Below are 22,144 nucleotides of genomic sequence, written 5' to 3' on the forward strand. Positions count from 1 at the left end.
CATAAGGAGGCAAGAGTGCAACACGGACCCTGTTCGAAAGGGTTCCTCCCCCGCCCCCCAACCCAGTTCGTGCAAGGGGGCTCCTGGTGTGTGTGTGTGTGTGTGTGTGTGTGTGTGTGTGTGTGTGTGAAAGCCCCTTCTCCTCCCGTCCCAGGGAACGCCTGCTCCCCGAAGGCCCGCCTGGAGGGTGAAGGGACGGTCCTTGAGGCGCCGCCGGGCCCTCGCCCTCCCCGTCGCCGGGCCCGCTCCCCGGCCGGCCAAGCGAGGCTCCTTTCGACCGCCCGCTCACGACGACGCCCCGCGTCTCCACGTTGTCCACAGAGCCGGGGTTCCTCCACGGTCATGGCTGGTCGGCTGAGGCAGCCCCCCCCGTCCCCCCAAGTCCCTGGCGGGGGAAGAGCACGAGGAAGGGCTCCTCACGCGTCCGGGTGCTTCGGGGAGCGCATCGCTGTCGGGGCCGGACGCGGGAAGGGGGGAGTTTCCTCCTGCCAGAACCAGCCTTGTCGGATCCGGCGGGGCCTCCCCCGGGGGTGTCGCCCCCCCCCACTTCAGGCGCGCTACCCGGGGGTCAGTGGACGGGCACCATAGGCAAGCCGGCGCTTGACTGGCAGCCGGGCTCGGCGGGCGCGCGCGGGGGGGGGGCGCCCCCTTCCCCCCCCCAGTCAGCCCGCTGCTCCTTTCTTTTGCGGGGGGGGCTGCCCGTCACCCAGCCCGGCCCGACTGGAAGAGGCGTCCCGCTGGCCGGGGGGGCGGCAGGAGGCGGGCTGGAAGCCCCCGTCCCGCCCGGCGCTCCGGCCAGCCTCCTGTCCCGGCCTGGGCAGAGCCCGCGAGAGGAGGAGGGACGGAGGGAGGGAAGGAGGCGGGCAGCCGCCGCCGCTGGGAAGGAGGGGACGGAGGGCTCTCTCGGCTCGCCCGCAGGACGCCCGACCCGGCCAGAGGAAGAGGAGCCGCTGCCGCCGCCGCCGCCATGGGCCCGGGGAGAGCCTCCGCCGCCGGTGCAGGTCTGCGGGGGCGGGGGCCGTGTCCGGGAGGGACCCGGGCCGGGAGGCCGCGGAGGAGCCCCCGCGCGTCCCCGCCCGCTCGCCCCGTGGCAGGCGCGCGCTCCTTGGAGGGGGGGCAGGGTCTCCGCGCGTGCGCGCCCGCCTCTCCCCCCACCCCCACCCCGGGGGCCGCGCTGGCTTTCGAGGGAGGGGAGCCCGGGCTCCGTGCGCGCCTCGGCCAGGGCAGTTGGGCCGGGCCGGGCCGGGCCGCCTCCCCGCTGGAAAAGGAAGGGCCGGTCGCGGGAAAGCAAGGCGGCGCTTGCGGGACACACACCACCACCCGGGGGGGGGGCAGATTCGGTGGAGAAAACAAGGGGCAGAAGCGGAGGGCCTGCCAGGAAGGGGGCTTCCACCTGCTCGGGCGGGCAGGCTGGCCAGGCGGGTCGGATCCTGCTTGCAGAGCCTCTGGCCGGAGAGGGACTTCCCCGCTCCGCGTCCCTCTCCTCGTGTTCCTCTCTAGCTGGGAGGAATGAGCGGCTCCGGAGTTTCGGGGGGTGGCGGGATGGGGGGAGGCTATTTCGACCGGCGACACTTAACACCCCTAGCGAGGTGGCCACGGCGGGACAGGACCGGGCGGCTCTGTTTTCTCCCTGGACGGCTGTCCCAAGCGGGGAGGGGACCTCTCCGGGGCCTCCCCCGAGCCCCACTCTCACCCTGCTCGCCCTCTTGCTTTTGCAGAAGCCCAGCTGGCCGACTCGCCAGCCAGGAAGAGGAGGCCGGGTCGGGAGAAGAAGAGGCTCCCGGAGGGAGAGCCTCCCCCAGCCTCCTCCGACGGTGGGAGCTGGGCCAAGCGCCTCCTGGGCTTCGAGTGGGCTGACCTCTCCAGCTGGCCCCGCTTTGCCTGCTTGCTCAACCGGCCCACGGACCCTGCCTCCCTCGGCGTCTTCCGCTTCCTCTTTGGTAGGTCTTTTCTCAGCCCCCCCCCCTCCCTGGATCGATCTTCGGAGGTCTGGGGCTCACCTGGGCTTGACCTTACCTACACCTCCGAGTCCTTTAGGCCTAGTATAGGCGAAGGCATGAGATGCCACCCACTGCCTGGGGGGGGGGACAAAACACCCATAGCTGATGGCACCCGAGGGATGTTCCAGTCTGAAAAACCTCCGCCCTTCCCATCCGTGACAAAGGGACCACGGACGTGACCGGCTGAACCCTCCGGGTGGCAAGACTTTCGTTCGTGGTCCCTCCAGGAAAGCTCCTTCTGGCCTGCTTCCTTCTCCTTCAGAAAAAGCCTTGGGAGGTTCCTGCTTTTATTGCTATGCTTTCTTCTATACAACGTGGATGATTAGATCCCCTTTTTGTTGTCACTTGTTGCCATTATTTGTAGGAGCTTTGAAACCAGGCCTGTCGGGGAGGGGGGGGGAGGAAAGAAGGCACACAGATGCTCCCAGGGTGGAGGAGGAGGATGAGGAGGAGACCTCTTGAGCCGCAGAAGGGAGGCCCAGAAATACTTTGGCCGGTGCTGGTTTTCCGGACAACGGGCCCCCCTTCCCCTTCTCTTGGATGGGGGCCAACCCTCTCAGGGGGACGGGTGTTGGCGTTCAAGCCCCCGCCTTTCCCCTTCGAAGCTCTCAGCCTGGCTCCGGGTTCTGGAGCCCCCGCCTGTTCCTTCCTCAGGAGCCACGCTGGGGGTCGGCTTCTCACTTCTACCTTGAAGGGGCAGCTGAGCATCTCGAGGGCCTTCGGCCGGGCTTTCGCTTAGGATGTGTTTATGGAAAAGATTTCCAAGCATCCTTCCTCCTTGATGCTGTAGTAAACCAACCTAGGGATACTCGTTACTCGTACATACTGTTTCTGGCATCTTGAGTCAAATGTCTTTGAAAGAGGGTTTCCCCTCCTCTCAAAACAGAACCCAAAAGCAATGATCTGAGTTTTTCCCCACAGCTTTTGTAGTTTCTTAGTTTTCAGCTAGGAAAATATAACATTTTGCCCAAGGGGGCAGAAAAAAATCTTTCTAGAAATTTTTTCCTGCCTCCCTGTGTTTTTTGCAATGGACTTTTTCATTTCTGGCAGAGGGGGTAGAAAGAGGAGCCTTTGCTTGCACATCGGGGGTCACTGCCCGACCTCTATCTTCCTGGCAGAGAGAGAGAGAGAGAGAGAGAGAGAGAGAGAGAGAGAGAAGGCCTTGGACTTGGGATGCAGGATGGGCTGGGGGAGGCAAAACCCACCTGGCACAGGGAGCTTTCAGCGACGCTCCTCGTGGGCCCAGAAGCTCGCATTCCCAGTTGCCTCTGCGTTCAGAGGGCCCTCGCAGTGTGCTGTAGCCAGCCGCCCTTCTGCAACATAAGGAGGCCTCTGCTTTGGCCCTTTTGTCTCTGGCAGGGGGGGCAGGGCCGGATGACACCCCTCCCACTGCTGGAGCCTGCTGGTGTCCCACCCGCCTGGTTTGCATACAGCTTGTTGGATGGATATACTGTATTCTGCGTACTGGGAAACACGCAGTCCTTTTCAAGTGTTCAGGGAATGAGCATCAGAGACTGACAAGTTCCCCAGCAAGCCAACCAAATTTTGTGGTTTGCTGACTTGCAATCTGTGATGGTGTGTGTGTGTGTGTGATATTTTCAGTCTTCTCCTCTACTTCTGTGTTTGCGCTCATTTTGCTCACTTGCAGGCGGCTGTGAGCCTTGACCCTAGGTTAAATGAGTCTCCCCACCCCACCCGCCTCTTGAGAAATGTTGGCTGCTCTCTTTTCTTTGAGGGTTCGGCTGAAACCCTCTTTTTGGGGTGTGTGTGTGTTTGAGGCAGGTTTTGTTTCCAGGATCCAGTGGTCTGGCAGCAAGAGGCCTTTCTGACTGAGGGTTTGTTTTTGGTGTGTCTTTCCTTTGCCTTCGTTGGTGTTTGCCCGATGAGCCATGAGGGTCATCATCCACCCACTCTCCCCTCGGTCGGATGCTTTGCCACAAGGGAAGTGCATTTGGGCGGGAGTGGGTGGGGTGACTGACCGTATCGCTTCCGTTCCTGCAACTCTGTCATCATGTTGCTGGTTTCAAGGCATTCCTCTGCAGTTTGCTTTTAATAGCAACAAACTCTCAATGTTCTTCCACAGCAGTGCCGCTCAATCCAAGGGGATCAAGTTCAAAGCCCAGGGGAGAGAAGTGGCCTGGCTTTCAGGGGAATCATCTGTCCAGCACAAACAAACTGAACCGTATTATTTTAGTCAGGAATAATTAGCAAAATGAAAGCCAAACAGCAGGAGAGCAGCCACTGGCCTGGTGGAATAACAAGCAAAGGAGGCTTTATGAGTTTGGTGCAGGAAATACTGTTCTGGTGAAAGCCACAAGCCTGGCATTGGTCCATCGCTGCTCTTTACAGCAGCTTCAGATACTCAGCCAAAGGCCTTCTGGCACCTTAGAGACTTGGCCCGGCATCAGCTCTGGTGGATGGCATCCCATCGGGTCCGATACATGGGACGTTGGCATTCCACATTTGCAGCCGGAGGGATCGGGTGGGACAGAACACAGCCGTTGTGACCCTTGCTAGAGGCATGCCCAGGGCTTGCAGAACAACGTCGTTGCGTAGTGCAAAGGGAGAAGAAGTGTGTAAAATTCCCTTTAATGATGAATTTGCATTCAGTACAACAGGCTTGGAGTGTGTGTGGCCCCTCCAGGTGCAGTTGGACTACGGCTCCCATCCTGCCTGACTTCTGATCACTCTTGTGAAGGCTGATGGGAGTCGTAGGACAACAACATCAGGGGCCTTACGCTCCCTGCCCTCCCTGGAGGAATGGGTCAGGAGAGAACCCCTTCCCTCCCTGGCTGCCCTTGACTCCCCCTCCCCCTCTGCCCCTCCCTCAGGGCTGTTGATGGCCTTGGACATCCCCCAGGAGCGGGGCCTGAGCTACCTGGACCACAAGTACCTGGATGGGCTGCAGGTGTGCCGCTTCCCCCTCTTCAACTTCCTGGAGCCCCTCCCTCTGGACTGGATGTATCTCGTCTACATGGTCATGCTGCTGGGTAAGGGTGCCAGGAAGAGGGCGATCCCATGGAAGGGGAACCGGGCATGTGCCAGCCTCGCCCCCCCCCCCCAGTGATTTCCCTGCTGCTGGTCTTGCTGGAACCTCTGGCGTCCAAGCGGGGCGAGGGCTAACGCGGCGTCCTTGCCCTGCCAGGTGCCCTGGGGATCATGCTGGGCTGCTTCTACCGGCTCAGCTGCCTGCTTTTCCTCCTGCCTTACTGGTATGTCTTCCTCCTGGATAAAACCGCCTGGAACAACCATTCCTACCTCTACGGCCTCCTTGGTTTCCAGTTCCTGGTCATCAATGCAAACCGCTACTGGTAAGGGCGACCCTCGTCTCCTTCCTCTGCTGCCCCCGTTTGGGGCTTGGCAATGCCTGCCTGTGCTTCTCTGGGCAGGAAGCAGCCCTCCGCTACCTTTCCTCCCCCTTCTTCTTCTTCTTCTTCTTCTTCTTCTTCTTCTTCTTCTTCTTCTTCCGCCTCTTCTCTGTAGGTCTATTGATGGCCTCAGGAATCCACGCAAGAGAAACGCCCACGTCCCACTGTGGAACTACACTGTGCTGCGCATGCAGGTGCCATGGGAAGCACGCACGGGGGGTGGGGGGGTGGGGGGGGGAAGGGAGGCATTCCCCACCACGGAAGACCCACCAGCTCTTCCAAAGCAGTGGCTTCCAGAGGAACAGGGTCCTCTCCCTCTCCCTCTCTCTCTTTGCAAGGATGAGCCACCCGGCTGCCTCCCCTCCTTTGACCCCACACCTATGTGGGTTGGCTGCTGGTTCTCAGCTCCTGAGTTGACGTGTGGGTCCCACTGAGAAAGCAGAGGAGTTCAGAGGCCTGTGGGGAGCGGACGGGGAACAGAAGCGTATCTCTACCACTCTGCTCTTCCTCACCCGCCGTCTTAATAAAAATGCAGGTGTTTCTTTGCTTCCGCCTAGATCTTCATCGTCTACTTTATTGCGGGCATCAAGAAGCTGGATGCGGACTGGGTGGAAGGCTACTCCATGGGCAGCCTGGCTCGGCACTGGCTGTTCAGCCCCTTCAGGTGAGCCAGGAGGGGGAGGCTGCCCGGCAGCAGAAGCCCCCCCCCCTTTCTGGGCCAAGCTGGGTTGGTGGAATGAGACGGTTCCCGGCCCCGGTGGGTTTGCTTCTACCCACCCAAGCCTGGGAAAGCTTCTGCCCCCCCTCCACCCTTCCCCGCTTTCTCAGCCCTGCCGTTTTGCCTCCTTCTCAGGCTGGTGATGTCCGAGGAGATGACCAACTTGCTGGTGGTGCACGGCGGAGGGCTCGTGCTGGACCTGACAGCTGGCTTCCTGCTCTTCTTCGACGCCACCCGGCCCGTCGCCCTGTTCTTTGTCTCCTACTTCCACTGCATGAACTCCCAGCTTTTCAGCATCGGTAAGTTCCAGGAGAGGTCAAGGGGCTTCTCTTTTTCCAAGTCTCCTATTTCAAGTCCCACCTGCATTAACTCAGGAGTAGAAAAGCCACCCACCTGCCGAGTCACCTGTGCTGAGCAGAGACTCTTTCCTGGGCACCAGGCAAAAAGCTCCTTGGTTAACAGAAAGCGAGTGGGTGACACCTCACACCGCCACCTTCAGGGTGTCACAGGTGTCTAGCATTGGCCAGGGCAAGAAAGAGAGTCACTGGAGTTTCATAGGTTTGTAAAGTTAGAAGGGAAACAACCGCCCCCACCCCCAAAGGAGTCATCTAGTTGAACCCTGGGCTAATGCAGAGCATCTCTGGCAGGTGGCCGCCCAGCCTGGCTGAAGCGCTCCAAGGAAAGGGAGCCCGCCCGCTCACCCCTTTGCCCTCATCCATCCCCTCCGTCGACCCCTCCAACATCAGGAAGTTCTTTCCAATGTTTAGTCACCACCTCCTTCCCTACAGCTTGAGTGCCAGCTTGCAGCTTTTGCTGGCCTTGCCCTTCCTTGGGGAATGTTTCTTGCTGTCCAGAGAGCTTGCCGGGGGTGGGGTGGGGGCAGACAAGGGGCGGAAGGCTCGGCAACGATTCCCATCTTCTGGAGGGGCAGGGGTTCCGTGTCCCTTCAGCCTGTTCTCGAAAGCGTCTCCTCCCTCCGTTTCGCCCCAGTCCAAAAGCCAGACCCGTTTCTTGCCTGCAGGCATGTTCTCCTACACCATGCTGGCCACCAGCCCCCTCTTCTGCTACCCGGACTGGCCCCGCCGCCTGATCGCCCGGATGCCCACCTGCTTCCAAGGCCTCCTGCCCCTCGCGGATCCCCCTCAGCCCAGCCAGGAGTGTGTGTATGGAGAGGCTGGGCGGGAGGAAAGGCCGGGCAGAGCATCTCGGAAGCTGGGGCTACGCCAGAAGCTGGGCGCCCTCTTTACCGTCGTGTACGTTCTTGAGCAGTTCTTCCTGCCCTACTCTCACTTCATCACCCAGGTGAGGGGCACGCGGGGCCGGCCGGCTTTCCTCCTTTCTCTGCCGGCCTCCGAAGGGAGGGGTTTGGAGCCCAAGGGAGGTCACGGGTGTCCTTGGAGAGAGGCGGTTCTCCTTGAAAGGGCTTTGCCAGGGAGTGGAAAACGAGGAGGACCCCAAGAAACCCAGGCACCCCACCCCACCCTGGCAGGCCCTGAGAATCCACGCTGCACAGGCCCTGCCTGCCCCCACCTCCCGCCCCCGATCCCAGTCCCGGCAGCTTTGGAAAGGATGACAAAGGCTATGGAAACGTAGCATGTCATTCACTGCAGACGACACGTTGTGGGGGCAGCAAGGAGGGAAGAGTGAGAGAACAGCCACCTTCACCCACCTCCTCCCGCCTTCCCCCCATATGGACCCCTCCCCCACCACAGGGCTACAACAACTGGACAAACGGGCTGTACGGCTACTCCTGGGACATGATGGTCCATTCACGTTCCCACCAACACGTGAAGATTACGTACCGTGATGGTCTCACTGGGGAAATTGGGTACCTGAACCCTGGGGTGAGTCTCGTCCAGGGTGGCGGGGGGTGGTGGTGAACAGGCAGGGAGGGGGTCAGCAGGTCTTCCAGCTGCCAGACGGAGGGGTTGCCTGACACATGGCCAAAGGTACCAGAGGTGATGGGTGGCCACGCAGGAAATAGCCTTCCCTTCCCTAAATGCATCGGTCTTTCTTCTGCCCTGGGCCCTCTATTGCAGGAGCCTGCCCCCTCAGGAGGAGGGCAGCTGCTTAGCACGATGCCTGTCCCTCCTTCCTTTGGAGAGAAAATCCGGACTGTACGAAGTGCCAACATTCAGCAGCCCAAAGGAAGCCTGCAAGGACAGAGCATCCAAGGAGCCCCGTCTCCCTGCTGGGGCGGACGGGCTCTCCTCCACTTGCAGCGGCTGCTTCCTGCTGTCCCAAGACATCCGAGAGCAGGGCCTTCCCCTCCCTCTTGGCGTGGCCCCCGTGTCCCCGCTGACACCTGTGTCTGCCGGAGCAGGTCTTCACCCAGAGCCGGCGCTGGAAGGACCACGCCGACATGCTGAAGCAGTACGCCACCTGCCTGAGCCACCTGCTGAAGAACTACAACGTTTCGGAGCCCGAGATCTACTTTGACATCTGGGTCTCCATCAATGACCGCTTCCAGCAAAGGTGAGCAGGTGCCTGGCGAGCGGGGAGGGAGCAAAGCCCTGGAGGCAGAGACTCCCCCGGACAGCTGTGGCAGCCAATGACTGCCGGCCAGGGCCTGAGTCCTTTGACTTGGTCTCTTCTCCAGCCCGGCCAGCCGCTCCTGTCTTCTCCGGGGCCTTTTCCCAAGTGCTGCTTTCCAACCTATTTGGTACCTTTGCGTGAAAGGGAAGCCGTTCAGAAGCCAAATATTTCCACCCGCAGAGTGATGTTCCCAGCAGGGAAAGGGGCCCAAGTCAAGGGCATGGGGTGGGAGGGGGTGGAAGTCGCCACGTGGCAACCTGCAGGTTCTGGGAAGCTGCAGCCATCCCCCATCCCCCCGGGGCCAAAAAGGTTGTGAGAAGCCCTGGGGCAGGAGGAGGGAGAGCTCCCTGTTCTTGGAGAAGCAGACTTTTAACCCTGCCAACCAAGCTCAGCTTTGCAATCCTGGAGGTCAGGGTACCTGGGACAGTCTGTGTCACTTTCCAACCAGAAATCAGCTCAAACGTTTTCAGAAATGTATGCATGTGGGGACCAGAGGGGGGGGAGGCTCCTCCTTCTAGCATGTTCCTGGCCTCAGGATCACGCATGGTTGGGATCCTTCGGACCATCCTGAGTGCCACGGGCCTTGTCCGTCTCCTCCACAGGCTTTTTGATCCCCAGGTGGACATTGTGCAAGCGGAGTGGTCGCCCTTCCGAAAGACCACGTGGCTGAAGCCTCTCCTGGTGGACCTGTCACCCTGGCGGACGAAGCTCCAGGAGATTGAGGACTCGCTGGACAACCAGACGGAGGTGGTCTTCATTGCCGACTTCCCAGGTAGCCTCTTGGCCTCTATGCCCTTTTGGAAGGAAACGCTTTGTCCAGGCTCAGCTGAGGCAGCAAGCCTCTTGCTTGTTCCGGGCCGTGGATCTGGGCTTCCCTGGGGTGTCCGCTCGCAGGCTTCCGACTTCTTTTGACTGCTGGCGAGGAGGGCCCAGCTGCTCTCCTCAGCAGAGGAACCCTGAGGCGGCTCTGGGCCTAACTGGCTCTTCGGGACACCGCCAGTTACTCCTCTCCCCGTTGCCCTTTTGGCAGGTCTGCACCTGGAGAATTTTGTCAGCGAGGACCTTGGCAACACCAGCCTCCATTTGCTGAAGGGAGAGGTCACCGTAGAGATGGTGAACACCCAGAAGAACCATACTCTACGGGAGGGAGACCGGATACAGGTGAGGGTCAGGCTGAAGGCAGTGCCTTCCTCAGGATGGGTCGTCTGGAAGGCACAAGACCTCGCTGCCTGGGCTGCCCGCTCTCTCTCTCTCTTCCCCACAGCTGCCACCTGGGGAGTACCACAAAGTCTACACCGTCTCTCAGGAGCCCTCCTGCTACATGTATGTGTACGTCAACACCACCGAGGCGGCCCTGGAGCAGAACTTCACTCGCCTCCAGGAGCTGAGGGAGAAGGTGCAGAATGGGACGGGTGAGTCTCCCCCCCCCCCCGAGGCGGGCAGGTGGTTTGGAGCCCCCTCTGGTCCCCAGCAGCCCAGCCCCTCCCTCGTTTCCCAGGCGGGGGAATGGGCTGCCCCCTTCCCCAAGAGGACATGGTCGGAGGGTCAACCCTAACCCTCCCCTCCCTTTGCCTCCCCCAGAGACGGAGCCTCTCCCTCCGGAGCTGCAGCCCATCCTGGACAGCTCCCTGGAGAACGTGACCCAAGCCGACCCGGTGGTGGAGGCCTTCCTTCGGCGCGAGCGGCGCCTGGCGGAGCTCCAGAAGCGGCGCAACGCCACGCTGGTGGAGCGCTTCCACCGTTTCACGGCCAAGAAGTACTTCGTTTTCCGCAGGAGGTAAGGAGAGGCCTTTTGCTCGGAGCCGGTCACGTGGGCGGAGAAGGAGCCTTCTCCGGATGGAGTTCTGATGTCATTCTCCGCTTCGTGGACTCTGGTTTCGCAGCCATACGTTCCTGCTTGGCAGCTGAGGCGGCCCCAGCCCTCTTGGGAGCCCCGCATCTCTCCTCCTGCTCCTCCCCCTGAGGTGGTGTCCCAGCTGGGGGGGCTGAGGGTAGCGGATGCAGCTGTTCTGAGCAGGGCCACCGTGAGGGTTCGGTCGGGGCCTCAAGGGAGACCTTTTGGGCATCCTCGCTCCATGAATTCCAGGAGAAACTGGCAGGCTGGGTCGGACTCGGCTTTCCTCTTCGTCTGGCCCACTCTGGTTCTTGGCAAGGGATGGCGGGGGGGGGGGACGCGCATCCGTAGAGTATCCTCCAGAGTTTGACTTTGGGGTGGTGCTCCTGACCTGCCACCTTAAAGAGGCTTAGAAGAGAACACACCAGCCAAGATATTTAACTGCACACTGTGGCCTTTTTTCATCATGGGGGTTTCACAATCTTCCCATTCGCCTGCTCGTGACTTGAGAGTGCAGCTTGGATCTTGTGGGTGGCTTTTATCTATTTTCATTCTGGGGTGACTGGAAGGATAGGCATGTTCCTCCAGTAAAGCCAGCTGGGCTGCTCCTGGACATTTCTGTCCGTTCCTCCACAGCCTCCTGATGACCTGGATTTCCCTACGGAACTTGGTGTGGGGCCGCCCCTCGCTGGAGCAGCTGGCGCAGGAGGTGGCCTACGCGAACATGCAGCAGACGGAGGCATCGGCAGCTGACCAGATGGACGCCCAGCCCAAAGGCCAGGAGCGCTCCGAACTCTGAGCCCTGCACGCTACCTCATCCACACCACTAGCACCCACCGCCGCCGGAGGGGCAGTCCCCTTGTGGGGCCAGGGAGCCAGTCCCTCTCGCGGCTGGACGGTGCCGAAGCCGTCTTGGCCAGCTGGACGCCTGAGTGAAGGTCCGAGCACAAGGCCGCTCCCTTTTCTAGACTCTTCAGCTCCCACTCTTGGCCACGGGACCACCAAGCCACGGCCTCCTCTCCCAGCCGGCATCCTTGCAGGATTGACGTCCCTCTAAACAGGGGCAGGGACAGGCCTGGGATAATGGGTGGGGTGAGGAATGGTTTCTCAAGGCATTCATTTTAAAGGATCCTGCTTCTCCGCACAGGCTCATCTGAGGGGAAGGTGGCTTTCATGGTGGTTGCGAGGCCCTCCTCACCTTTCTGAGGTGGCCAGAACTTTCGGTGGATCAAGAGCACACACACCCCTGCACATAATGCCAAAGGCGCCCAGCCCTGGCAGCCATTCCCAGGCCGCTCTCCCCAGACTCGATGACGCACACTTCACTCTCTTCAGAAGCAGCGAGGAGGCGGAAGTGGGACGGCTGCTCTTCCCCCCCCCCCCGCATGAGCAGCCCTGACCGGGGGGACCTGCTTGGTGTTCTTAAAGGAGGGAGCCATGCGGTCTGAAAGAGAGAGACCTGACTCAGCCTAGAAAAGAGAAATGTGTGCTGGTGTCTAGGAAAACGCCGGCCACACTGGGGCGGCAGGACTTTGCTCAAAGAGCGCACAAGGTTTTGAGAGTTCTATTGCTCCGTTCGTTAAGCTGGAAGTGATGTGGGGGGGGGCAGGGAAGGGGGGAAATAAAAAGAGAAGACGGACCACGACCTGCCGTCCAAGAGTTCCTGTCAGCGATCCTTGGGGGGCTGAACCCGGGACCTTTTAAACATGCAACACTTTTAGGATGGGAACTCTTGTCCCAACCTGAAAGGTCCATGACCACCCCTTACTCCCCCTGCTGCTCTCTCCCCCCCCCCCCGTCTTCATTTCAGGGGGAAGGAGGTCTGGCACCTCCCTGACTGGGTTAGTCGGCTGAGGGGGAGCTGTGGTCCCGGAACACCACTCTGCCCACTTTGAAAGGAGCATCTATGAAGTCTAGAAAAGGGGAGGAGGCTGGTATGGCATCCAGCATCTTTGGTTTTGTATTAAAAAGTGCATTGTGTACAAGACACGCAGGTGTCGGCAGCTGCCCTTTGTCCTCTCTCCTTGTCCGGGGGGGGAGGGGGGTCTCCTGGGACTCCAGAAGAAATTGCCCCAGGAGAAGGCAAAGCAGCCTACCCACACAGGAGAGAGTGTGGTCGCTCCCGAGGGCAGGAGGAGAACTGGGGGGGGGGGGATAGTGGCAAAAGCAGCTTTTCGCCAGACACAGCTTCCTCCAAGGGGCTGGAGCCCGTTCAAGAGGTGGTCTTGAGAGGTCACCAGGGCCAGCTCCTCCTGTAGGGCTCCTGGTTGTGTGCGCGTGCACACACATGCATCCAGCAGGCCACCCCCTAGCCTGTGTTCTTGAAGACTTCCAGAGAGAGAGGTGGCTGTCTCTGTAGCCCACCTACTGTCACTGTCAGGAAGAGGCTTCTACTCTCTGGCCAACATCCGCTCTCCTGCTTTTTTAGACGAGAGGTTCTAGGCCTGCCCCCGGCAGCAACAGGGGCAACATCGTCACAGCCCCTCACACTTTCTGGGACTTTCCTCTTCTCTGGGGGTGGGGACCTGAGGACCTGCTTTCAGGTGGAGAGACTTCATTCTTCCCAGACTGACAGCAACAGTCGGACTATTCCACAGGGCAGCTCCGTCGCGTCGCTCCCTTTGCGAGCAGCTGCTTAGGCTGCTGGACCATTAGGTAGAACTCTGCTGGGGCAAGGAAGTGGACGATGCTAGTAAAAGGTCTTGGACCTCTCTTTGCAACATTTATTTCAGATTCCCAGTAACATGGCATGTTAAAACAAAGATAAATCATAGCCGTTATTAAAGCTGTTTTTTTTTAACACCTACAAACCCACACCAGTGAGTGCTTTAATTATCACAGCTTATACTTGCTTCCGAAGGTGTTTAAAAACAGTTCTCGCTCGCTCGCTCCCTCCCTCCCTCCCCCAGACCTTCCACAAGGGCAATAAATTACAACCCCTGGCCAAGTGGCCGACACTTCGGTCCCAGAAAAGGCCTGGGCTGAGCCAGGCAGCTACTCGCTCCGCTCTTTCGGCTCCCGATACTTCCACTGGATGTAGTCAAAGATGTCCTTCTCGCTGTCGACAGGGAGAGGCTCCCCAGCAACCCCTGCAAACACAAGGCCACAGGGGCTGCCTCAGTGGCCCAGGAGGCAACCACTCTCGGGGGTGGGGGTGGGGGTGGGGAGGCCACTCTGCCTGTACTCCAAGGGGACCAAGCGGCGGACAGGCAGTGAAGGTGAGGACAGTAATCCACCCTGCTCTACACACACACAAACACACCCTTTTTCTAGTCTTGCCCTAGAGAGATTTATCTGCCTTTTTGGACCTAGGAGTCTCATAAGAGTTGTGGCATCGGGCAGAAAAATACCCTCTTCTTCCTCCTCCTCCTTGAACACAAACTGGAGGGCGAAGGCCGCCGACTCACCTGTGACACCCAAAGGCCGGATGGTGTACTCGTTGAGGGTGAAGCCCATCTCCAAGGCGTGGGCCCGCATGTTCTTGTTAAAGATGTCACTTCCCGTGAAGTACAGGACTCCGCAGTAATACTGGTCCTTGGGAATCAACCTAGAGCGTCGACAAGAAAGGGATGAGCTTTGGGAGAGAGGGATGTGCAGAAGCGAAGGCCCTGCTCTCCCACCTCACCCCTTTCAATCGAGGAAGCCCCCGACCTCTCTAGGACTGCGGTCGCCAACGTCCCAGCTAACATGAGATGAGGACACAGTTCTGGTGCCTGCTAAAGAAACCTGGCAGCTGAGGTCAAAATGCCACCAGCCTTGGCAAGCACCAGAGAGGAGGCAGCGTGGCCTGTCGAAGGGAGCCCACGAGATCACCGTGCCCCTCCTCCTCCTCCTCCTGCTCCTAACTCGGCCCGCCGCTGGCCTCTTTGACTTTCTCCTTCTCCCGCTCTCCTGGGGCTGATTCCATTTCAGGCTGACGGGTGACTCTCTGGATGTGTCCCGTCCCTCTTTTCCGAGCCCCTCCAATCCCAGCAGCCTCTACTTAATGCCCCACTGGAGGCATCCCCCGTCCTGCTTAAGACTCACCGGATATCAATTCTCCTATAAGGGTAATCGGTTCCCCCCTCTTTGCTGGGGAGTCGACATACTCCCTAGAAGGGGATGAAAACAAGACAAAGCAAATGTTAAAGAGGACTCACCAGAGCTTCCGTCAAGCACACGGCTCCTCAACAGCATCTATCTGCAAAGAAATCCGCTGTCTACACTTCTGCCACTTTGGGACTTCAAAGGAGCCAGAAGCTGGCACCTGGCCTCGCCTCTGGAGCATGAAGAAGCGTGCAGTTTACACAGGAGGCTTCCAGGCCTCTTGTCTGGGAGGTGGATTAGGAGACACGCTGTGGCAGCAGCTCTACTTCCTCTCCGGGTGCCCTGGGGAGGCAGCCATGCCCATCTCTCCCAGGGTCCTTGGCCCAAGCCGGGCCCCCATCCCCCATGCAAACAGGCAGTGAATGGCCTCAGAACAGCAGGCGAAGCAAGCAAGAACCAGCGCAGTAACAAACTTGTATTAAAGTTACAACAGCAAAACAGCAAAACTGTGTGCATGTTTTTCCTGCCAGAAGAAACATGGGCAGGGGTGAAGACTAAACGGAAATTCTGGAAGAAAACCCCCTGGTGGTGATGAGAGGCGGGGCTGAAGGCAACCTGCTCACCCCAACTGGAGCGACCCAATGACTTGGTGGCTGATGCTGACCTACATCTACGGATGGAAAGGGCCTGGGAAGAGTGACGGTGACACCGCCCATCCAGCCCATGAGACCAGACGTCTGCCACAGACACATAAAAGTAGAGAGGAAGCTCAGCGAAACCTCTCCATAGTAGAGAAGGTGCGGATTTTGCTCCAAAGGATGTTTCTGCTTGCATTTTGTGATAAAACCCACACGAAAGGGAGCGTTAAGCCTCCGCCTGCTGGCAGAGAGCCTTTTGCTGAAAGACCAAACCTCGATTTCCCTGTAGCCAGAGAGGTGCCAGCCTGCCTACTCGGTGGATCCTGCAGGAAAGTTTTAATGGAATAACTCCCCTCTGGGGTGAGTAGGAAAAGGGTGGGGGTAGGAAAAGGGTGGGGGTGGGCCCGTGGGCCCTCCCCAGGCTTCTCATGGAAGAAAGGCATCTGGGCACGAGGCGGTTCAAGCCGCCTCCACCTCAGAGGAGGGCGGCTAGGGAGAGAAAGAGCAGAGACCGGAGCCTGCTCCTCCTCCCACCCACGGGGTCTCCTGCACAACTGAGACCGGCCACGAGAACACTCACCATGAACTTGGTGTCCCCCTTGGATAGCGTGTCAGTCACAAAGTGGATCTTTTCCAGCTGCTCCACAATTTGATGCAAAAGCTTTGGCTTTGGAAGCAAAAAACATGGGTCACAACCGAGAAGGAAACAAAACGTGCCTCAAAATTCAAACAGGGGAGGCTTGAGCTGCACCTGAGAGGAACAAAAACGGCTTCTTCCCTTGTACAGACTATGGAGGGAGGCAGGTTGCCTTGTAAACAACCTTTTCAAGGACATCCAGGTTGTCTAGTGCAGTGGTTCTTAACCTTGGGTTACTCAGGCGTTTTTGGACTGCAACTCCCAGAAGCCTTCACCGCCAGCTGTGCTGGCTGGGGTTTCTGGGAGTTGCAGTTCAAAACACCTGAGTAACCCAAGGTTAAGAACCACTGGTCTAGTGAGGCTTCATACTCCATCTCCATTTTCGCTCTCCTCCTCATTCTTATTGTTGTACTTTCCCAATTTTACCACTTAAAACAATTCCTTTTTGTTCAGACTCATCTTGTGATTATGGCATCCATGTCAAATGCCCTCCCCTATCCATGTTTTGGTCCCTGTTCCCACCCTCCTGACGAGGCTGGAGCAGGTGAGCCCAAGTGCACAGTTCCAGGTGCCGGCCCAGCCCAGCCCCAAACCGCTGGGCCCCTTTCCAAGTCCACGGATGTCTGCTGCACGGAGCAGCACGCTCCGGAAAGAGCACTCACCTGCTTGGAGGACTCCGACGTGAAGTCTGGATGAGTCAGGAGGATATCCATGTCCCCACTGGATTCTGCACCTTTCAGAACAGAGTAGAAAGAGACAGTGAGCGCTGCTCTGGAAACTCCGTTTGCACGTTCAGAACGATACACCCTGCATGACAGACTGCCTTCACGTTTCCTGCCTCCACAACTGAATCCTGCCTTGGTTTTGAAAGCTTATCGACAGCGCTGTCTGCCGTCAAAGGGCTGAGCTCAGGCTGGGATGTCCAGCAACAGACGTAAATAGGAGAACAGAATAAAGCACAAGGGGATGTCCTGACTTCTGCCTCCTGCTTTCCTCCTCTCTCCTTACTTTTGGAATCGGAGTCTGTATAAACCAAAAACGTTCAAGGTCCCAAGAGACTCCCAAGGGAGCAGCACAGAGACCTTCCCAGCAGACCCGACCTTACATTTCTAGCCATAAGAATCTGAACCACCCACAGAGCCGGTGGGTCACGACAGCGGGACAGCCGGCCAGGAATACCAACCTCGACGGAAACTGCCACACACAGTAGCAATGTATCTGGGGTCCACTTCCTTTACCTCACGTAATACAATTTCCTGGGGCAGAGAAAACAAATAACGTTAAAGACGGTCCCCTCTCTGTTGCTAACTTCATGGCTTTTCCCTCAGAGTGAGGGAGAAAGCGCCGACATCTTTTCTCACCTGCATCTCCAACATTTCTTCCCGAGGAATTCTTTTCTCAAAATCTTCAAAGTATCTACCCATTGTTTATAAAAGAAAAAAAGGAGCAGTGGTTGTAACTCTCGGCACATTTATTCTGAAGAAAAAAAGGTAAAGGTAAAGGTTCCCCTTGACAATTTTTGTCCAGTCGTGTCCGACTCTACGGGGCGGCGCTCATCCCGCTCTTCAAGCCATAGAGCCAGCGTTTTGTCTGAAGACAATCTTCCGTGGTCACATGGCCAGTGTGATTTAGACACGGAACACTGTTTACCTTCCCACCGAGGTGGTCCCTATTTATCTACTCGCATTTGCATGCTTTCGAACCGCTAGGTTGGCGGGAGCTGGGACAAGCGACGGGTGCTCATTCCGTTGCGTGGATTCGATCTTACAACTGCCGGATCTTCTGACCCTGCAGCACAGGCTTCTGCGGTTTAGCCCACAGCGCCACCACGTCCCTATTCTGAAGAAAATGCCACTGAAATCCACATTCAGAAACAACATGGCAACCGAGGGCATCCTTAAGTTGAATTCAAAGGCCGCCCCGAGTGCCTCTGAGGCTCCTCTCTGGTCATCCAGTCAAGGGTGGGGCAACTCCAGGAGATCCTGCAGCAAATCCCAGCCCGAGACACTTCCCTGGTGGAACTGGACAAGTCTGGCAGCAAACTGATAAAAGCCCTTTAATCTACTGGTTGGGGGGAGGGGGGGAGAACCTCACTTACTCTTAGACAACCCGTTGGCTTATTCTACAGAGCTTTTACTGCCTCAGGTGGGGGACTAATTCAGCAGTAACCTTGCCTGTACAGCAGGGATCATTTACTTAATTAGACCGGATAATTGCACAAGAAATTTGGTATCACAGTATTTCAAGGAACATCCTTTAAGGTTATGATAAATGCTTATTGACACTGGAAGGTCACAGAAACAGCTGACCATTTTTAAAAAAAAAATTCAGTGAGGTGGAATTCCACATTAGTAGCAAACTAAACATTGGCCCAGTTTTGCTCATCGAAGCAGTCTTTAAGTGATACTTCTATTTCTAGGAAAACATGTACTCAAGTAAGGACAAATGCCTAAACCAAAATCTTCCACGAACAAAGCACCCAGGTCTTACTTCAATCCAATTCGCTGATGATGGTTCAGTTTATGCTCATTTTTCTTTAGATCTGGAAGGAGAAGCAGAGGCAGGAATTGGCGAAGGGTTTCTTAAGCTGGCACCAGGGAGGCAGTCCTATGGCTTGCCCTTTTTGGGTTAGGTTTAGGGCTTTGATCTTTCTCTCGTTCAGAAAAAAAAATGAAAAGGAGGGGTTGGTATCACAGCCCTAGCTTGGTTTCTCTGTCAGATCACATATTCCACCATGTAACACAATGTGCTCTCATGCAGGCTTTCAAAAGCATGCTCCTAGCCAACATTTTGGCCATGTGTATTCTTTTTCAAGACAGGACACTGCCATAAAGATCTATACCTGTCCTACAATCTCTAAAAAATAATTAACCCCCCCCCCAATCCATTTGAGCTACTTAAGTCCAACCAACAGAAGAGGCGGGGGCGGGCGGGGAGATATACTCCATGTGAGCTGCACAAAGAGCAGGCCCCAGAAATGGAACCTTCCTTTTGGAAAAATCAAGAAGTGTCTCTTGGAGGCCGAAGAAAAAGCTAGCCAGCCGTTCCCCCTCCAAAGGGGAGTTCCAGAGAAGAGCCCCCCCCCCCCCCCACACACACACATAGAGGAGGACTTCACCGGGGGCACCCTCTGGTTGGACTTTGGGCAGCAAAGGACACCTTTGAGTGAGGAATCACCTTGGAACAATGGAGGCACTCATTCAATGACTCAATGTATCTCTCTGTGTGTAAATAAAAATTAGGTAAGCAAAATAATGTGCGGAGGGACGAGGAGAAACAAGGAAGTGAGTCTGGCATAATCAGAATGGCATGAATTTACGATGAGGAGGGCCATGTACTTTCACCAAGCTCTCTTTCTCACTGGGGCTGTAGACAAACACAGCATGCCTGGGTCAATGCTATTTAACAAAACAAGAATTCTTAAGAGGAAGAACATTTTTAAAAAAAGAGGATTGGGCCACGCCCACTTGTTCCCAAAGGCTTCCAAAAAACCAAGGCCAGGAGATGAGCTGGCGCAGACTTCTAAAATGTCCAGCACTGGCGAAACACTGGGCAACAGCTTTGAGGGGATGAGCCTTAGTTGACAAGTCTCCCCAACTGGACCTTTGCAAAGGGGTAAGAAACATGGAAGCAATTTGTGTGGCTGCCAGCCAATGAACCACTTGTACCCTCCCCACTTAAGAGGCAATTCATGGAGGACTTACCTTCTAGAGTCTTAATTCCTTCCTCCACGAATTTCCTGGCAGCAGCAGGACTGAAAAACAACAAGGCAGTGGGTCACCAGGTGGGACAGAACCCGAGGCCAGCTTTCCTTCAGCCACTTAATCCAGATCCAGCTGATGTCCAGGCGTAAACAGCACAAGTATTTCAGGAAGAAATAGGATAAGTAACCAGAGAAGAGGATGAAAGCCACAGCACTCCAAGGGGGAGGAAAGTTCAGAGAGGTCTCCAGCCCAACAATCATGGAGTCAGTCTTGTTCTTAAAATGCCCATACCCTTACCCTATGCCAGTCACTCTGGTCAGGAAATTGATAGAAGAGCTGGTATCATCTTGTCGAATCTAGCGAGGAAGGGAGGACAGAATCACATGCCTGCAAGACCGCACTGTGAAGTTCACATATACACATCAGACAAAGATGGTCTCTGGCTGAGAAACACTGGGTGTTGCACATGAGTTAACAGACAGAAAGAGCTACTCTCTCCCACTCCCACTCCCCTACACAACAGTGTGGGAGAGCACAAGAAGAAACAACAATGAGCTCAGAAGCCTGATTTTCAGGGCCCAAGGGCCATGTGCAGGAATGGACATCTGGAAATCTGGACATCCCCACCTCCTGTCAGTAGAAACAGCAGTAAGCCAAGTAGATGTTTTGGCTCAACATGTGTAAGAAGACGGCTTCCGATAGACTGATTGGGGAAGAGAGACATTGAAGCAGATATCATAACTGTCAACTGCGTATTCAGTCTTCCACAGAAACAGTTGTATTTTTAGTATTTGACTTGCCAATTCAAACATGCTCATCTATGCAAAATGAACTTACAATACCCACAGACTTACCTTTTCCAGCTTGCGTAGTTTCCCAGTAGATAAAAACTCATCTATCTTTTCAGCAATTTTAGCTCCCACACCATCCTGAAAAACATACATGACATGTGATCAAATCCAAGAGAGCTCAATGTGCAAATATTATATAAAATAGCTCTTAAAATGCATAACCTCCTCCTTTTATGCTAAAAATTGCTTTAACTTGGAGAGGTTAAGTCAGATCTGAGGTAGACAACCAAACCACAGAAGTTAAAAAAGAACTTTTATCATATGATAGACTTGAAAAAGAGAACCACACATCCTTCCTTCATCCAGACTTACTAGTTTCTTTGCTTCAGCCCCACTTTTTATCTTGGTTGGATACTTGGATATCACAGAAGCTGCTTTCCTGCATAAAGCAATTAAAAAAAACCCCCCTGAGTCTAGAGTCCAGCTGCACAATCCACTCAGACTGCTCCCTCTGGAAGCATGCACTCTTAAGCAGGTTTCTCACTATGGTTCAGTGGTAGTGCACATTCCAGAAGGATTCAATCCCTGCCATCTCCAGGAAAGAATCTTGCATGCAGTCCTGAGGATGTGCTGCCAAGCCATGCTAATGATGCTGGGCTAGATTGGGTTAAAGATCTGACTCAAAATACAGCAGCGTCCTGTGAAAACTGCTAAAAACAGTTCTGTAAACATCCTGACTTGGCCCGAAAGCAAGACTGGGCACACATTTATCAGCACACAGAGTTCACCCTAAGAGTGCCTGGTAGTGCTTGCAGGGGCCATCTTTCCAGCCTGCATCTTACAAGAAAGAAAAACTTCAATTCCTGAGAACAGTCACATCACATACAATAAATGTTACCAGCGTGCTGCCTGTCTTACAGATTTCACAAGCTTGTTTCAGAGTAAAACAAGACGCTGTACGGCAAATCATTGCAAAATAACAGGTGTGCGAGGCTCTTGTTGAACTGTCTACAATAATTCCTGGAGGGATTCCAACCAAAGCATACGGTTCCCCCACATGCAGCTTTTACCTGTAGGCATTGTACTTGTGAATGGCTCTATTCACATTCCTCTCGTAATTGGCCAGTTCTGAAAAGAGAGAACCCATTTCAACGGTAGCAATTAACATCAACTGGCAGAGGCACGAGGACTAGGAAAGAGTCCGGCGACAGGAGGCACAGCCTGGCCCTTCCCTCTTTCTCCCAGAACCACTGGACCGATGGACTGGCAACAGGGGTTCTTAACCTTGGGTTACTCAGAAGTTTTTGGACTGCAACTCCCAGAAGCCTTCACCACCAGCTGCCCTGACTGGGGTTTCTGGGAGTTGCAGTTCAAAAGCGTCCGAGTAACAAAGGTGAAGAACCACTGATGTCCGAGGCGAACGCCCCCCTTGTCAGGAAGCCCTCCAGAGGAACCTCCTCCTCTCAGGCTGCCAGGCTCCGGTGCTTTCCTATCAGGGCTTATTGTTTCTGCTGGACATCCTGCCCCCCCCCCCCGTTTCTTCCTCCCCTCCCCCCCCCCGTTACGTGTCTCCTTCTCGTGTCCTGCTTCTGGGGGGGGGGGGGAGATTCAAGGAATCGAGCTCTGCAGGGAGGCGCCGAAGGGGAAGGGAGCGAGGCCCGTGAGGGTTCGGGAGCGTGCCCCGCGTCCCCCCTCCCTCCCTCCCTCCCTCCCTCGGAGCCCCCTCCCCCGCCCGACCCACCGCTGAGGAAGTCCGTGATCCCCTCGTTGGGGTTCTCCTGCGGCGCCTTGCGCTTGCTCATGGCGGATCCGGGCCGGCCGCGGCCGCTTCCGGTCGGAGGGGCTGGGTTCCGCTTCCGCCAAGCGCCGCTGTCATGGCAACTCCCCGGCCCG

General features: G+C 56.5%; 2 protein-coding genes across 2 annotated transcripts; one reads left to right on the forward strand and one right to left on the reverse strand.

Moving 5' to 3' along the window:
• Positions 1-678: 678 nt before the first annotated feature.
• On the forward strand, positions 679-11,395 carry GGCX (gamma-glutamyl carboxylase). The gene is made up of 15 exons (XM_072979094.2): positions 679-1,001; positions 1,719-1,940; positions 4,832-4,990; positions 5,146-5,311; positions 5,484-5,562; positions 5,926-6,032; positions 6,222-6,385; positions 7,108-7,388; positions 7,799-7,930; positions 8,410-8,561; positions 9,224-9,393; positions 9,652-9,782; positions 9,886-10,033; positions 10,203-10,398; positions 11,092-11,395. Exons 1-15 carry the CDS (start codon positions 968-970, stop codon positions 11,252-11,254), a joined length of 2,304 nt encoding a protein of 767 aa, XP_072835195.2. The 5' UTR covers positions 679-967; the 3' UTR covers positions 11,255-11,395.
• Positions 11,396-13,148: 1,753 nt separating this feature from the next.
• On the reverse strand, positions 13,149-22,125 carry POLB (DNA polymerase beta). Its single transcript, XM_072979096.2, has 14 exons — positions 21,993-22,125; positions 21,322-21,379; positions 20,624-20,690; positions 20,315-20,389; positions 19,758-19,816; positions 19,461-19,510; positions 18,247-18,298; positions 17,118-17,172; positions 16,940-17,012; positions 16,419-16,489; positions 15,700-15,786; positions 14,482-14,546; positions 13,863-14,002; positions 13,149-13,544 (listed from the first exon to the last, which is right to left on the reverse strand). Exons 1-14 carry the CDS (start codon positions 22,051-22,053, stop codon positions 13,450-13,452), a joined length of 1,008 nt encoding a protein of 335 aa, XP_072835197.1. The 5' UTR covers positions 22,054-22,125; the 3' UTR covers positions 13,149-13,449.
• Between the last annotated feature and the right edge of the window lie 19 nt (positions 22,126-22,144).

The sequence above is a fragment of the Pogona vitticeps genome, chromosome 8 (genome assembly GCF_051106095.1).
Source record: "Pogona vitticeps strain Pit_001003342236 chromosome 8, PviZW2.1, whole genome shotgun sequence".
Classification (NCBI taxonomy): Eukaryota; Metazoa; Chordata; class Lepidosauria; order Squamata; family Agamidae; genus Pogona; species Pogona vitticeps.

Bases quoted from the DNA above. Each gene is read 5' to 3' on its own strand.
- GGCX (XM_072979094.2), top strand. From the start codon at position 968: ATGGGCCCGGGGAGAGCCTCCGCCGCCGGTGCAG. The intron at 1,941-4,831 runs GTAGGTCTTTTC...CCCCTCCCTCAG, and splicing joins CGTCTTCCGCTTCCTCTTTG to GGCTGTTGATGGCCTTGGAC. The intron at 8,562-9,223 runs GTGAGCAGGTGC...TCTCCTCCACAG, and splicing joins AATGACCGCTTCCAGCAAAG to GCTTTTTGATCCCCAGGTGG.
- POLB (XM_072979096.2), bottom strand. From the start codon at position 22,053: ATGAGCAAGCGCAAGGCGCCGCAGGAGAACCCCAACGAGGGGATCACG. The intron at 20,691-21,321 runs GTAAAAGCTGCA...TGCTTTATGCAG, and splicing joins CACAAGTACAATGCCTACAG to GAAAGCAGCTTCTGTGATAT. The intron at 16,490-16,939 runs GTTGGTATTCCT...CTGTTCTGAAAG, and splicing joins GTGTGGCAGTTTCCGTCGAG to GTGCAGAATCCAGTGGGGAC.